The sequence below is a fragment of the Gallus gallus genome, chromosome 18 (genome assembly GCF_016699485.2).
Source record: "Gallus gallus isolate bGalGal1 chromosome 18, bGalGal1.mat.broiler.GRCg7b, whole genome shotgun sequence".
NCBI classification, from domain to species: domain Eukaryota; kingdom Metazoa; phylum Chordata; class Aves; order Galliformes; family Phasianidae; genus Gallus; species Gallus gallus.
In genome coordinates, this window is record NC_052549.1 from 6594721 (window position 1) to 6607759 (window position 13039).

Genomic DNA, 13039 nt, shown 5'->3' on the forward strand with positions numbered 1-13039 from the left:
TGATAGTCTCGGAAGTGAAGTCAGTGACTACAGGAGCTGTGTGGTTTGCCCTTATTATTTCTAGTTCAAATTTACCCATACAGAAGCTCCTGCAGAGCCTTTGGGGGAACTATCTGCTGTCTAGGGACAGAGGAGTTCATTCTCCTGGATGTTCATTCTTCAATGCTTTTATGAGCATTAAATTGGCACACAAACGTGTCATTACTGAATCAGAACTTGGGCAGCTTTTATGGGATTATGCAAATAGGGACACAAAAGTGGGGTCTGTAGTTACAGAATTTGCAGATTTCATTCTATTACAAGAACGTCTTGGGTTGCACAGATCTATCAAGCCAACAGGTGGGTGTTGGTGGAAGCTTGCTTTTACCCAGCCAAGGTGAAATTTTAAGGGCCACATGAGATGTCAGTGATGAATCAGATTCTGTCAGGAGGTTACACTAAACATCTCACACAAAATCGGAGTTTCTTATAGCTATTTGGCACAGATAGCTTGTTTATATATCAGCCTGCATAATACCTAGTCTCTTGATTTGCTGAACAGATAACAGACAAGCATACATCCGTGCTACCAAATGGATCTACCAGTGATGTTGCTAAGTAATGTTCCCAAGTATGTACTTACTTTTCGGAGCTGCTGGTGGTGATGGGCTCTGTCGGAGCAGCAGAGAGGCACACTGTGGCTTGAGAAGCTCTGAGTCGATGTAACACAGCAGAGAGGCAAGCTGAGCAGCACGGGGCCTTAACGAGGCATGAGAAACGAGTCTGACGGGTGAAACTCCTCTCCGCTCCCAGTCTGTGCACTTCTGGCAAGGGAGGGGAAAAACATCTTTTGCTTTCTTCTCACTTTGTAACAAATCTGAGAATCTGGACTTCCTTTCTTGGGAGTCTTCGTGCTAATGGAGGAGGGTGGTGGTTTCCCTGAGGTTTGATTTAGGAGCTCTAGAGGTAAAGCTCCTTCCCTTTCTCAAGTTTAGAGAACAAATTCTGAATGAAGCGTGGTTGTCACTGCCTGCCTCATACATGGTCATGGCAGAAATGCAGTCTGACAAAGACCTTGGCAGGTAAAACCTAATTTACTGACACAATTCTGGAAGAAAATTCTATTCTTCAAGTTTCTAGCACAGAAATTGGTTTTGCAATAACACAACCTGTAGGACCAGGACAGCAACAGGTCCCAAGCGAGCCCAAGGCAAAGCACTTGGGCACAACCCTGCAATGCTGCAAAGCAACTCATATTCCCCAGGGAGACTTGGCATGTGCTGGGACACGTGGCTGCAAAACACCCTGCACTGGGGCTCAGCATGGCGCAGCCTCCTTGGGCCAAGGCTCCTGCACACCACATGAACATCTCTCTTTTTTCCTTGCTGCAAACTGGCTCAGATTGCTGCCTTTCCTGACAATCTTTGTGAAGGAGAAGAACCTTGTACTGAGATGCACGTCAATGGTCTTGTGAAACAAGCACCTCTCCCTCCCTCAGCCTTCCCCCAGCCTAATTAATAAGGTCATCCTGCTGAAGGCAGCTTATAAATAGCTTTCCAAACACTAATGGAATTAGTTCTGCCCTGGACAGCATCTCCAGGGTGACACCGGTGTCTAAGAGGGACTGGCTCCTTGGCACACAGTGGAAATAATGTTGAAGCACAAACATTTACCTGATATCACAGCCTTCTTGCTGCCAGCATTAAACCTGAAATGAGATTACAGCGTTACTTAGTGATATCAGAGAAGAATTACCGCAAGTAAAACAAGTGATGTTAGAGGGTTGCGCCTTGTAGTAGATTAGGTTATGCTAGATAATGAAAATCTACTGAAGGTTTCATTCTATCAGTATTTCTGTTAAAAGGGTATTTTTCATGGCCACACACCCTCAAGATTTTGCAGGGATCTATGGTGGGGAATAATATAAAGGTACTGCAGGTCGGTAGGAATCTTTAATATGAGGTCAATCAGTAGGAAATGAGTCGGGTAGCTATAAAGTGTCAGAAGAGAGCAGGGTCTTAAAATAACTCCGTTACTTAAATCATTTGTTGAGCCATTGAATCCCTCTGGAAGCAATGATTGAATTATTAAGACTATTAAAATTTTGGAATTTTCTATTAAAAAAAAAAACCCACACTCAATGATATATGTAACAGAAAATGTAAACTTACACCAAAATACAGAGAGAAAACGTGTTGGTTGTTCTCTGATGTAGGGACTTCAAACTAGTGAGAGTTAAGCTCCTAAACAAGATACAGGCATTATTATGAAGTTGGTTTCATTTGGATTCATGAGGTACCCCACGTGTACTTCAAGCAGCAATGTTTTCCAGCAGGGCTGCGGTGATTTATGATACAAAGAAAACTTTCTGTAGGAGTGAAGCATTCCTCCTTACGGATGTTGTGTGCTTGGATGAAGAAGCGGCAAGGCCTGGAGATGCTCAGCGTGACTGAAATGAGATTACAGCGGCAGGGAAGGAGGGGAGGTCTGGCCCTGCCACAGCCATGCACAGCTCTGAGTCAGGAGCTGATGACGGCAAAGAACTTGGATTTCACAAAGTGAACATCCTGCTTCCAAATATTGATTCTGTAGTGTTTCCTTTGTGAAGCCTTATTCACAGAGTCCCAGAATTTGAGGCTCGTTTAGAAATAACAAATAACTGTTTGTTTTGGCTCATAGGAATTGGACTGAAGAAGAGATGATCAGGGATGTTAACCTTCTTCTTTCCTTTTTTTTTAAAGCAAAGCATTATGCGTGCAGAACAAATGATTTCTCTTTTCTGTTTTATACACATACTCATTTTTGGTGTCTCAGAAGTAAATGGATGACATTCACACTAACACCAAATCCAGAATAAAACAGACCTACCCTTCGGTCCTTTTCTGCAGGCAAATCAGAACATCTTTAATCAATGTTCATGGAATTTATGTGCAAAATATTCTCCTCCTTTCTTCCCATTGCGATTTTCCCTGCAGACGTGCCTGCCATCCGCAATGCCACTCAATACCTCATTTTTGACATCACAATCAATGAAGTGAAATAAGCTGTTACTTAATGGGCCCGACATAAAATCCATTTAAGTTAAAGGAAAGACTCTCATTGTTTCCTATCAGCTCTAGGTCAAGCCTAAAGAGAGCAGAGGGAGCGGAATTTACCCTGTCATTTGTCATCTGAGAGAAAATGACTTCCATATCCCATTTGGACTACTTAGAGATTTTGAACATATTTAGAGAAAGAAAACAAATTGATTTCTTGCCAGTGGATAAATGGTTGGAACTTCACTCCAATAGGATAGTCTCTCATTTTCAGATTTCTAAGAGAAGTTTGCCTGAACTGCATGGCTTTTTCTCTCAATGTTTTAGAAAAGTCAAACACAGGAGTGAAAGCCAAGATGAACAGAAGCCAGCTGTCCTGACCAGGTGTCCGACTGCCCCACGTGGCCATGAAACAGCAGTGTAGGAGCCAGCAGCCTCTGCCCTGTCATCTAACTGCTGGAAGGCCCAAAGGAAGAAGCCCCAGGAGGTGGGAGGATGTTGGGTGCCTGATGGGCAAGCAGCCACCCAGAAGGGCACAGCATGCCTCGAGCTGGTTTTCAAGACTGCACATTCCTATTCTCTATATTCCAAGGTCTGATAGCAACACGATCAAGAAGAAGATAAGTCAGCTTAACAAAATCAAGAAATAACAAGCAACGCTCCTGCTGAAGAGCTGAAATGGGGGTAACTGCATACACAGCACAGCTTTCAGGAACTCTTCCTTCTAAGCAAAGTGAGGAGAGGCAAACCCTGCCTTGCCAGGGCTTACCTTGTTCTGCTGCACTGAATGTACAACTTTTTTATCTGCAGCTTCTGGACATAAAATTGCAAGGCCACATTGTTGGGAACAGAATGCAAAGCCTTGGAGGAAGGCCACGCTGCAAAATACGTTTTCTCTGTACTTCCCCAGAAGCCAGGCTGCAGAACTGGCAGGTCATAGCCTGGGAATTCCCGATACACGCTCAGACCATTCCTCCCTGTTGAGGTCACCCCACTCTCCATCCTTCCGTTTGCAATTCGCAGGATCAATTGTATACATTGCAGGACCAGATACAGCCCTGGCATATGCCTGGAGCAGAACCTGCTCCTTCTGTATATGTCTAATATGGAACAGTACATGATGCCATCATCAAACTGCAGTTTTCCTGCAGGAAAAACGACACACTGGGTAGACTACGTTCTAATTTGGAGCAGCTATTCAATATTTCATTTGCTCTTTACTTTTCATTTTGTGGCCTAAGGTTTCATCCAAACTGGGAGGTCTCACAAAAAGCCTTCTTGACAATCCCATCTCATCCTGGGAGAGCAGAGCAGTCCTAACCTAACATGGGGAGGGGATGTGTTGTTGCTCAGATGCTCATGGCATGCAGATGGGTGCTTGCGATAACAAGGTACAAACACAGCCGTACTTGTGGCTGGGGATCCAAAGGTGACCTTTAGGCTCTCACCTCTACCCAGTGCTATGCAAAGCTAGCTGAGCTGCGCATTACACAACCAAGCCAAAAGAGCTAGAGGTTTGTAACAGCAAGAGAATTGGATCAAGACTTGTGTAACAAGAATGAGACCTTAAAAGGAGATGTTGTTTTAGGTATCCCTGTGCTGCTAAGGAGCAGAGAGCAAATATTTGTAGGACAGCCTTCACAAATCCCATTCGCATAACCCTCCCCCCAGCAATAACAGGCTGCCAAACAGCTCTCTGTTAAGTTTTGCTGCAGGTGATGAGTATGCCTGATTCAGAGAGCAGCCGCACACTGAACCCAGCTGTGGCACAGCAGGACCAAGGTGGCAGGGGATGACCCACAGCCACTCCATAGCTGAGACTCAACACACCTTCATCCTGGCTGCTCAGCAGGCAGCTTTATGGCCCCAAACCAGCTTTTCCTGTAAGCTGAAAAGTGAAAAACTAAACCAAACTGCATCAGTCAGCACGTACCACCTGCAGCTCGTGCTTTACAGAGGGAGGATGGAAAGCAGCACCTGGGGGCACCAGCTCTGCCCATCGGCCCTTCAGTCTCTGCATCACAACCCAACCCCCGGCATAAGCTACCAAGGCCCACCACTAAACCACGTCCTTTGTGCCATGTCCACACACCTCAAGCACCTCCAGGGATGGGGACTCCACCACTTCCCCAGCAGCCCAGCTACCTGCTGCCCAAAGCTCTGTGAAACCAGGCTCCCTGCTCACAGTGCATCAGGCTGCCAAAAAAGAGCACACCACAGCATGGGCTACAGTGCGTCTGCACCAACTGGGCACTTTTGCATGCAGAAACGAGGTCCCAGCTTGGAGGGGACAATGGGATGTCAGCCATCCCCCCTTGGATGCTCACACAGATGAAGGCAGAGGCCTCCCTTTCCTGCCCACGGGGGCACATTGCAGAGCCATGGCTGCACAGCCCCGCAGGATGGCTGCCAGCTCAGCCCAGCCCTGACCTCACACAGCCCCATGGCTGCAGCTCCAAGGCCAGCTTTGTCCTCTGCCAGAAGGGTTTGTTGTGACGGCAGGGGAATTAATTAATGGGCCTTACCTCCCTGGCTGTGAAGTCCCTGGGGAGATGAGGCATGCATCATTTTTACTGCGCCACAGCCAGGTGAGCATAACGCAATATTTCCACTCAGGGGTGACTGTGCTCTGCTACCTGACTGTACGAAACAGCTGCTTTCCTCACTCAGTGGTGGCAAAGCTGGCATCCATTAACCATCCTGCTCTGAAAATCATACCCCTCAGAGCCTGCCAGCTGCAGCAGGCTGACACCAGGCATGGCCAAGGCAACTGCCATCACTTTCCTCATGCTGGGACCTCAGGAAGCACCAAAGGAGCGAGCTCTGTTTATACTTTGTTCACTTCACCATCTATTTTTGCTAATAAAATCTGCAAATAAACATATAGAGCCAGCCCATTTGGTATCTCTATTTGCTGTTGATAGAATAAATTGCCTTTCCTACAGATTTTCAATTATGTATCGACTTCTATTATGTGCTGCCCAACATCAGCAAAAGAAGAAAACGTTTGCCATTACAACCCTTTGCAAACATGGTTCTCTTCCAAGCTTTCTGCCTCGCTGCTAAATAAATGTGTACACAAGATAGCGTGCGTGTTACTACAAAAGACCATTATTTACACAACGTCCAAAGCTGTACAAACTCCAGTGTATAGTTCAGGCTGTATTTCCTAAGTCACAGAGCCCACTTGGCCACACTGACACCACCTCCAGAACATGTATTCACACAAGGAGAACCCCAGCTCCACTCCTCCTCTGAGCCTCAGCACCCCGAGCTGCTGCCCCTCTGCACTGCCTTGACATCCCAGTCACTGCATCACTTGTACAGAAGGAGCCTGGTTTGAAAACGTGAGGCTGTTTCTTGCTTTGCAGCCAGGCAGCAGCATCTTTTTGGCCATACGAGCATGTTGTCAGCTCCTGGAAGCCTTGCAGGGATGTATGTGTATGTGCACTGATAGGTGGCCCCCGTTTTGCCATCTAGATTTAACTGCAAAAGTGATAGAGAGAGGAGCAAAGACCAGGGTGATTTACAACAGCTGGAGGTCTGGTCTGTATGCTGCAATATATCTCATGCACAGCACACGTGGATGTGCGTCATACAGCAGAGGCTGGGCCAAGAGGCAGCTTGGCTGCAGAAGGCACAACATCAGGAGAGCACAAGCCCGGTCAGGTAAGAGTTTTGTATCTAAAACGTGTCCTGACACTCTCCAGAGGAGGTGAGGTATTTTTGAGGCTGATTTTTTTTCTTCCAACTCCCCAGTTCTCTGAGCTCATTAAAATGAAGGCACTAATTTTCCAGGAGGGGCCAAGAGGGAAAGGTCAAAGAAGGACTTCTTCATGTCAGTTCTCAAATTCCAGAGAGAAGAACGGTGGAGTTTCATTAAGCTGCTGTCAAACTACAAATTACTGCACTGTTGAAAGAAAGTAGGGCTGCTATTACCTTACATGCAAAGGGCAGTGGCAGAGACCTGATGACTTACAGCTTGTGTACAAGCCTGCCTCCCGCCATGCGTAGGTCGCTGTGCAGGCTGTCAGCAGCAGGAGCTCAGCTCAGCAGGGCACAGCCCAGGCCCTGTGTCACACATCCCCTTTGCACCAGGGCTGACAGCCACGCAGCCTCGTGCTGAGGGCACAGAACCGCCCAGACAACGAAGCGCTTGCCAAGAACTGAAGTCTTCCAAACAAACAAAGCAGCTGTTTCTGTTATTGCACCAAGCCCTAAGTAAGGCAAGAATGCCTTGGGAAGGCGCTGCCATCTCTGCTAAAGGGGACATCAGCCTCTCAGGGGGGGCTCAAATTAAAGCCTGAAGCTGCCGCTTACCACTTCATGTTCTATGTTTCCTGGAGAGACGTCAGAAGAAGAGGGATTAGACAAATCCCAATTGGAACAAATACTTGGTTTTGTTCATTCCATTAGCTTTTAAAAACACTGCCTGGTCCAACGTTGCACCTAATAAGTAGGAAAAACAGCTGCTTGAGACTGAAGCAGAACACAAAGCGAGTGCTGCCTCAGGGTGCTCTTAACCTTCACTGCCTTTCCTGCTCAGCAAAGCTGTCCTCAAACCCACAGGTGGCTCTGAGGTCCCAAAAGCTGTCTTTTAACAATTTGCTAGCTGGAGCAATTAGTGATCATTTTGTACAAGGAGCAACACAGAGCATGAAAACCAGCTGGAGGGGATATGTTGGACCTGAAACCAGGGCTCAGACATGGGGCACTGGATTCCAGAATGTGCTTTTTTGGAGGACAGTGCTCAGAATGGCAATTGCTTCACACAGCTGTCAGGACATCTGCCCTGTCACATGAGCTGCTGGGGAGAAGAAAGGAGGCAATCCCAAGGAGGGGAGGAAATCAAGCTGGGGGGGAATTTGGAGTTAAATTCAAGATACCATGACACTGAGTCACGGGGGCTTTATCTGCTAAGACAGCAAAGCTGTGCCCTGCAGGTGTAGAGCCAATCTGTCAGGGTAGTGCTGAAACAGAGGATGAAAAATTTGGCCAGGTGCAGACAATGGTCCCAGCACTGAGCAGTACACCCACTGGGCAGCACCGAGCAGAGCTGGGCCTGATCTACCATGGGTAAGAGCAAGATTTTGCTAAGAGTCCGGACATAGAGGTGCACTGAGGGCACAGCCCGGCTTCCATCATTTTCCTGCATCCTTTCCATCCTGCAAGCATGTCTGGCCTTCTGCGCTGAAAATCAGCAGCCATCTGGCCTCCCTGGTTCCTGCCTCCTCACAGGCAGCTGTTCCACCTCAGCAATACAGGAAGCTGAGGCCCTATGCCACGGCTGCTCTGCTCCTGAGGGATGCACACCCAGGCAGGAATGCTTCAGGCCCTTTGATGCTGCTGCCTGTTTTTGCCCTCTGCTCCAAACTCTGCTGTCCACCATCCCAGATGTGATGCACCTGGCTGGAGGATGCTCCCTCCCAGTGCACACCAACGTTTAGGATCAAGTAGGCAGTGAAATAGAACCATGTCATCACCTTCAGCAGAGGGAGTGGGCAAAGCATTTTTGTTAGGCAAAACAGGGAGAGGTGCGCCCAGCCATAATAATACCTTGCACCCTCCTAACAACATTTAACTGCTATCCAAAGAAGCAGCTGGACTTTTGTAACGCTGAGAACACAAAATCCCAAGAGAAAGGAACCCCAGGGATGTGCCACGTTGCAAAGCTGGTGAGACAGAGCTAGCTAGAGAGAAGGAAAAAGGATCCCTCTTCCCTCCAGCACGGTAGGGATAACAGCAGATGTGCATGTGTCCTCTCAGGCCACCGACCTTGCCCAGACAGCCACACAAACAGGCTCAGCAGTGCTGAGCTGTGTCCTCAGTGCTGGCTGGAAGCTCCCACCCCAAGCAGCTCCCTGACCCCACTGCACAGAGCCGGTGGAGCTGCTGTCCTGCCAAGCAGTGCACCGCCAGCACAGTTCATAAAGACACGGCCCAAGGATGTGGTGTTAACACTTCCCAATTATCTTCTATGACTTCTATGACATAGAACTGACTCGTTCTATGCCAGAACGAGTTAAGGTAGCAGTCTCTGCCCCAGCTTTGAATTTCCTGGCTTTCCCCCGTCTGCGTCACAACAGAACTCTTCCCAGCCAGCCTCTTCCTCAGCTGTTCAGAGTCAGTGCTGGGAGCGCGGCCAGCTCTGCTTCCCAAAACAAACACCCGGCCTCCTGATGCCAGACATTTGCCTTCTATTCAATACCCCAGGGACCAAACACTTGGCTTTACAAGAGCTGCCCCGATTTTCTATTCTGCAGAGGTATATAAATAAAAATGCAGCTTTTACAGAGTCCTGTCTGCAATGGAGAAGACTCGATGGCATGTCCCTACAAACTGCCTCTCTCCATCAGCTGTAAACAGAGCCTCAATTAATTAATGAGGTTTTCTGCCAGGTTAGCACACATTGTTTCAACAAGCAAAATAAAGCTTATTGTCAAATTACTTTTTTTCTGGTGTAATTACGTCTGCCCTGGAGTGGGTGTTAAGCCTGTATTCCTTGCTCAGAACGAACTCAACAGCAGTGAGGTGTATTTTTGGGGTAAGGAAGAGCTCTCCAGTGATCCTTCAGTACTGAAGGAGTGTGAAATGTGGGTTCTTCAGGAGCATGGCTGTGTCTGTGCGCTCCAGGACACGGATACTTAATCAGACTAATTCATAATTAACTACATCTCCATAGCACTGCCCATGGAAGGATCTAAAGTTCCTTCATAAATATTAATTAACTCAACCTGACACCCCAGCTGTGTAACAGTTACTGCTGCCGTTCACAGATGGAGAAATTGGGGCAGGGTTTGTGCCCACAGAGCACCCACAGTGTGGGGAGCAGTGACCCACAGCAGTGGGGAGTGGGTTCTGGTGCTGCCAGGCATGGATCTGCCCCTGGAGCCCTCCTCCAGGCTGGGGGCTGCCCCTCGGGAAGGTTAATGCCAAACAGCGTTGCTGTGAGAGAAGGGAACTAACAAGCAGTGTCTCCAAGGAGACCGGCATGCGAGGCAGAAATAGGAGCTGGAATGGGAAGCGGGGGATGGCAGCAGCTCTGACTTTCCCATTTTTGTATTCCTAGTATGCTTTTCCTTGGTAACACTGGATGGTTTTCCACGATGAATGGCAGGGTGATTTATAGGCAGTCCATTCAGCTTCCTAACCCTGCACTGCAAAGGAGCGACTCACTGCCATAGCCATATCCTCCTGCTGCTCCAGGAGCCCAACACCTTCATCCTGAGCAGCTCCTGGCACACATCCTCCGGTGTGCAGCCTCACAGCAGCCATAACCCCCACCTGTACCCGCTTCCCCACCCGCACCCTTCACAGCAGGACAGAGGCAGCATGGGGAGCCTGGCCCTGTGCAGAGCACGGCCACTGGGCCAGAGCAGGAGGCACAGCTGAGTGCTTTGCCATGCAGAAAGTACAAAGGCAGCTTGTGGGATCGGCTTTGCAGTTCGTAATGCAGAAGCAGGCATACATAACTTTAGAAGGCTGCTAAAGCCAACTGCAAGCTCAGCATGTAAGTGCCCATCTGCCTGCACTAACCCTGCCCAGACAAGCCAAGGGCAGCATCAGAGACCCACACACTGTGATCATTTGCAATTCCCCACTGTACCCAAGGGCTCTTGCTGCTTCAAGTACACCAATGCTGTTCTGCTATAGGCAAAGCTTTATGAAACCCATTCCAGCCCCCGCCATTGGGATGGCAAAGTCCTGATGCACCTCAGTCTCATCTGGAAAGGGATTTTGCCAACTGCACATAAAAACTATCAGGAAGGAAATGTCATTTGTTGCTTTGAGCTCAACATTGCAGGGCAGAGTCCACCAGCTCTGTCACAAGTGATAAGTCCCCTTAGCAGCAATACTGCTCCTGAAGCAGCTCCCTGCACACAGGTCCCTTTCTCCCCACCTGATGCTTCATCAAGAAAACACAACCATGACAAAAACAGCAGTTTTGCCACTGACATCCAGGAAGCCAAGAATTTGGGGCATTTGCTGTCGGAGGAAGTTATGCACCTGGAAGATTTCTGCTATCTGAAGTGTTTATTAATATAGCCTTGCGAGTCTCTGTCTGTGTCTGCAGAATTACATAAGCACACAGTGTCAGATACTGCAATATTTCCATGACCTTTGACAGAGAACTGTGGACCTTTCTGCCCTCGCTGTGGCATTTCATACAGCATCTCACACCAACAAAGAAAACAGTCGTGAGCACACAGTCACAGAACCACAGGGATCCCTTATCACTGAGAAGGCTCAATCGCTGCCAAGTTTTGCCAAGAGCAGCTGGAACTTGCAGTTAATTGCACTTTTTCGGTGCTGAACAAACAGAACAAGGCATTCAGCATTGTTGTTTCAGCACGGTATGTGGCAGAGCATCACACCACCAACCCCCAGTTTGTCACCTGCACGGCTGGGGTGTAGCACAGATCCCAGCCCAATGCAAACTGTGCTGGCTGCACACAACTCCGCTCAATAACACAACAACTGAAGCCATCCACCCGACCCCATAGCAAATAAATTGGCATCTCAGCTTACCTCATGAACTTGTTATCCTTTTGCAAACGGAGAGTAAACAGAGGTGCCGAGGCAGGCGGGTCGGCAGAGCACGAGGCCCTCACACCACAGTAGTCCTTTTCCCCTGCAGGTCGGGGGAGGTCTCGTAGGCAGAGACGAGCCCCTTTGCCCAGCGGGTGCCCGGGGCGCCCTGCTGCATCACCACCAGCCGGATGGGGGGCTGGCTGCTGGCCGGGACCTCGGGAGCATACTCCTTGCTGGGATCCTTCCCCCTGCAGTCGTAGAGCACGCAGGAGATCAGGAAAACCAGGAGCAAAATCACGTAGCTAGCTACCAGAATGATGAGATTCAAGGTAACAGGGTCAATCTCCAAATAAAACTCCATTTGATCCCATACTATGGAGTGCAAACCCGGACAGTGAAGTTTCATATGCACGAGTGAGTGACCGCTAACTGATCAGAATAGATGTATTGGCTTTGCGGTAAAAATACATTAATCCTCAGGTCTCCTGTAGCAATGGATTTCCCTGAACTGGATGATTAAAGCAGCTCAGTTTAATAACTTAAGCTCCTTCATTTAATGCCGCGTTGCCTGCAGTGGCAGAAGCTAAATTTGAATGCTATATTGACGGCAAAACATCTCCATTATTCAGGGACTCTCTTTCCACAGGTGGGCACCAAACTGGGTCTCCTCAAAGGGCGTTCTGTAGAACACCCCTAAAGGTGGGTTTGGGCTCCAGATGTGCTCACTGCGGCTGCGGGCTGGAGAAAACCACAGCATTCACTGGTAAATGAGTACAGGGATAAACGAGGAGGAAAACCACTTGCAAGGTAACTGTTCTCAAAGTCTAATTGGCCCGATTCTGAGTCCAACAACTTTTTGCCCTGCCCTGCGCTATGGAAGCCCAATCCCTCCTCCACAACACAGCGCGCAGCAGCAGGAAGGCCGTGGGGAAGGGCAGAAGGCGATGCTGCTGAGCACCCAGACCCCACGTCAGCACGCTCACCTCTTCCACACAGAACCCGAAGGTTTTGATCAGCATTACAGCACAGGAGGGCTTTAGGAAGGGATTAGGCTGTCACCGTCTTAGCGCTGCTGGAGCTGTGGAAAAGGGCTTTACATGTCAGCGGGAATCGGATCCGGGACGTCTAAGCTGTGAGTAAGAAATATGTCATGGGGCCACGCGGCTGCCGCAGCCCCGGACACACAGCGCCCGCCTCAAGGCCAACAGCAGCTCCTCAGCCCTGTTAGCTCTGGGCAGATCTGCATCCAGAAGAAACGAGCACAAACCGGGTATTGCAGGAGACACACTTAGAGAGGAGCCTACACGGTGAGGATGAGCACTTGGTGACACCGAGTAGCACCAACGCGACTTCACACTCCACGGAGAAGCAGAGGTTATCCCCAAAACAGCAAAGAGCTTCTCTGCCATCAGGGAACAGATACGAGCGCGATAAGCCTTGGGAAAGGGAGTCCACGGGACCCCACGAGCCCTTCGGCTGGCAGAGCCCACAGC

The 13039-nt window shown here is 49.0% G+C and overlaps 1 protein-coding gene across 4 annotated transcripts in view; it reads right to left on the reverse strand.

The window, feature by feature from the left end:
- The window catches only part of MMD (monocyte to macrophage differentiation associated), a 46165-nt gene that overhangs the window by 15710 nt on the left and 17416 nt on the right, over nt 1-13039 (reverse strand). For 3 of the 4 annotated variants that reach the window (XM_046902025.1, XM_046902026.1, XM_046902027.1), the window contains 2 exons: nt 1653-1687; nt 623-803 (listed from right to left, as the gene is read on the reverse strand). Coding sequence is in view for 1 of the 4 variants with exons in the window: in XM_015279872.3 (XP_015135358.2) it covers nt 623-803; nt 1653-1687; nt 11544-11794 (467 nt within the window). In the remaining 3 variants the exon portion in view is untranslated. Of the gene's footprint in view, nt 1-622; nt 804-1652; nt 1688-11543; nt 11795-13039 lie in introns of all 4 variants that reach the window. The other variant, XM_015279872.3, reaches the window with a different exon arrangement.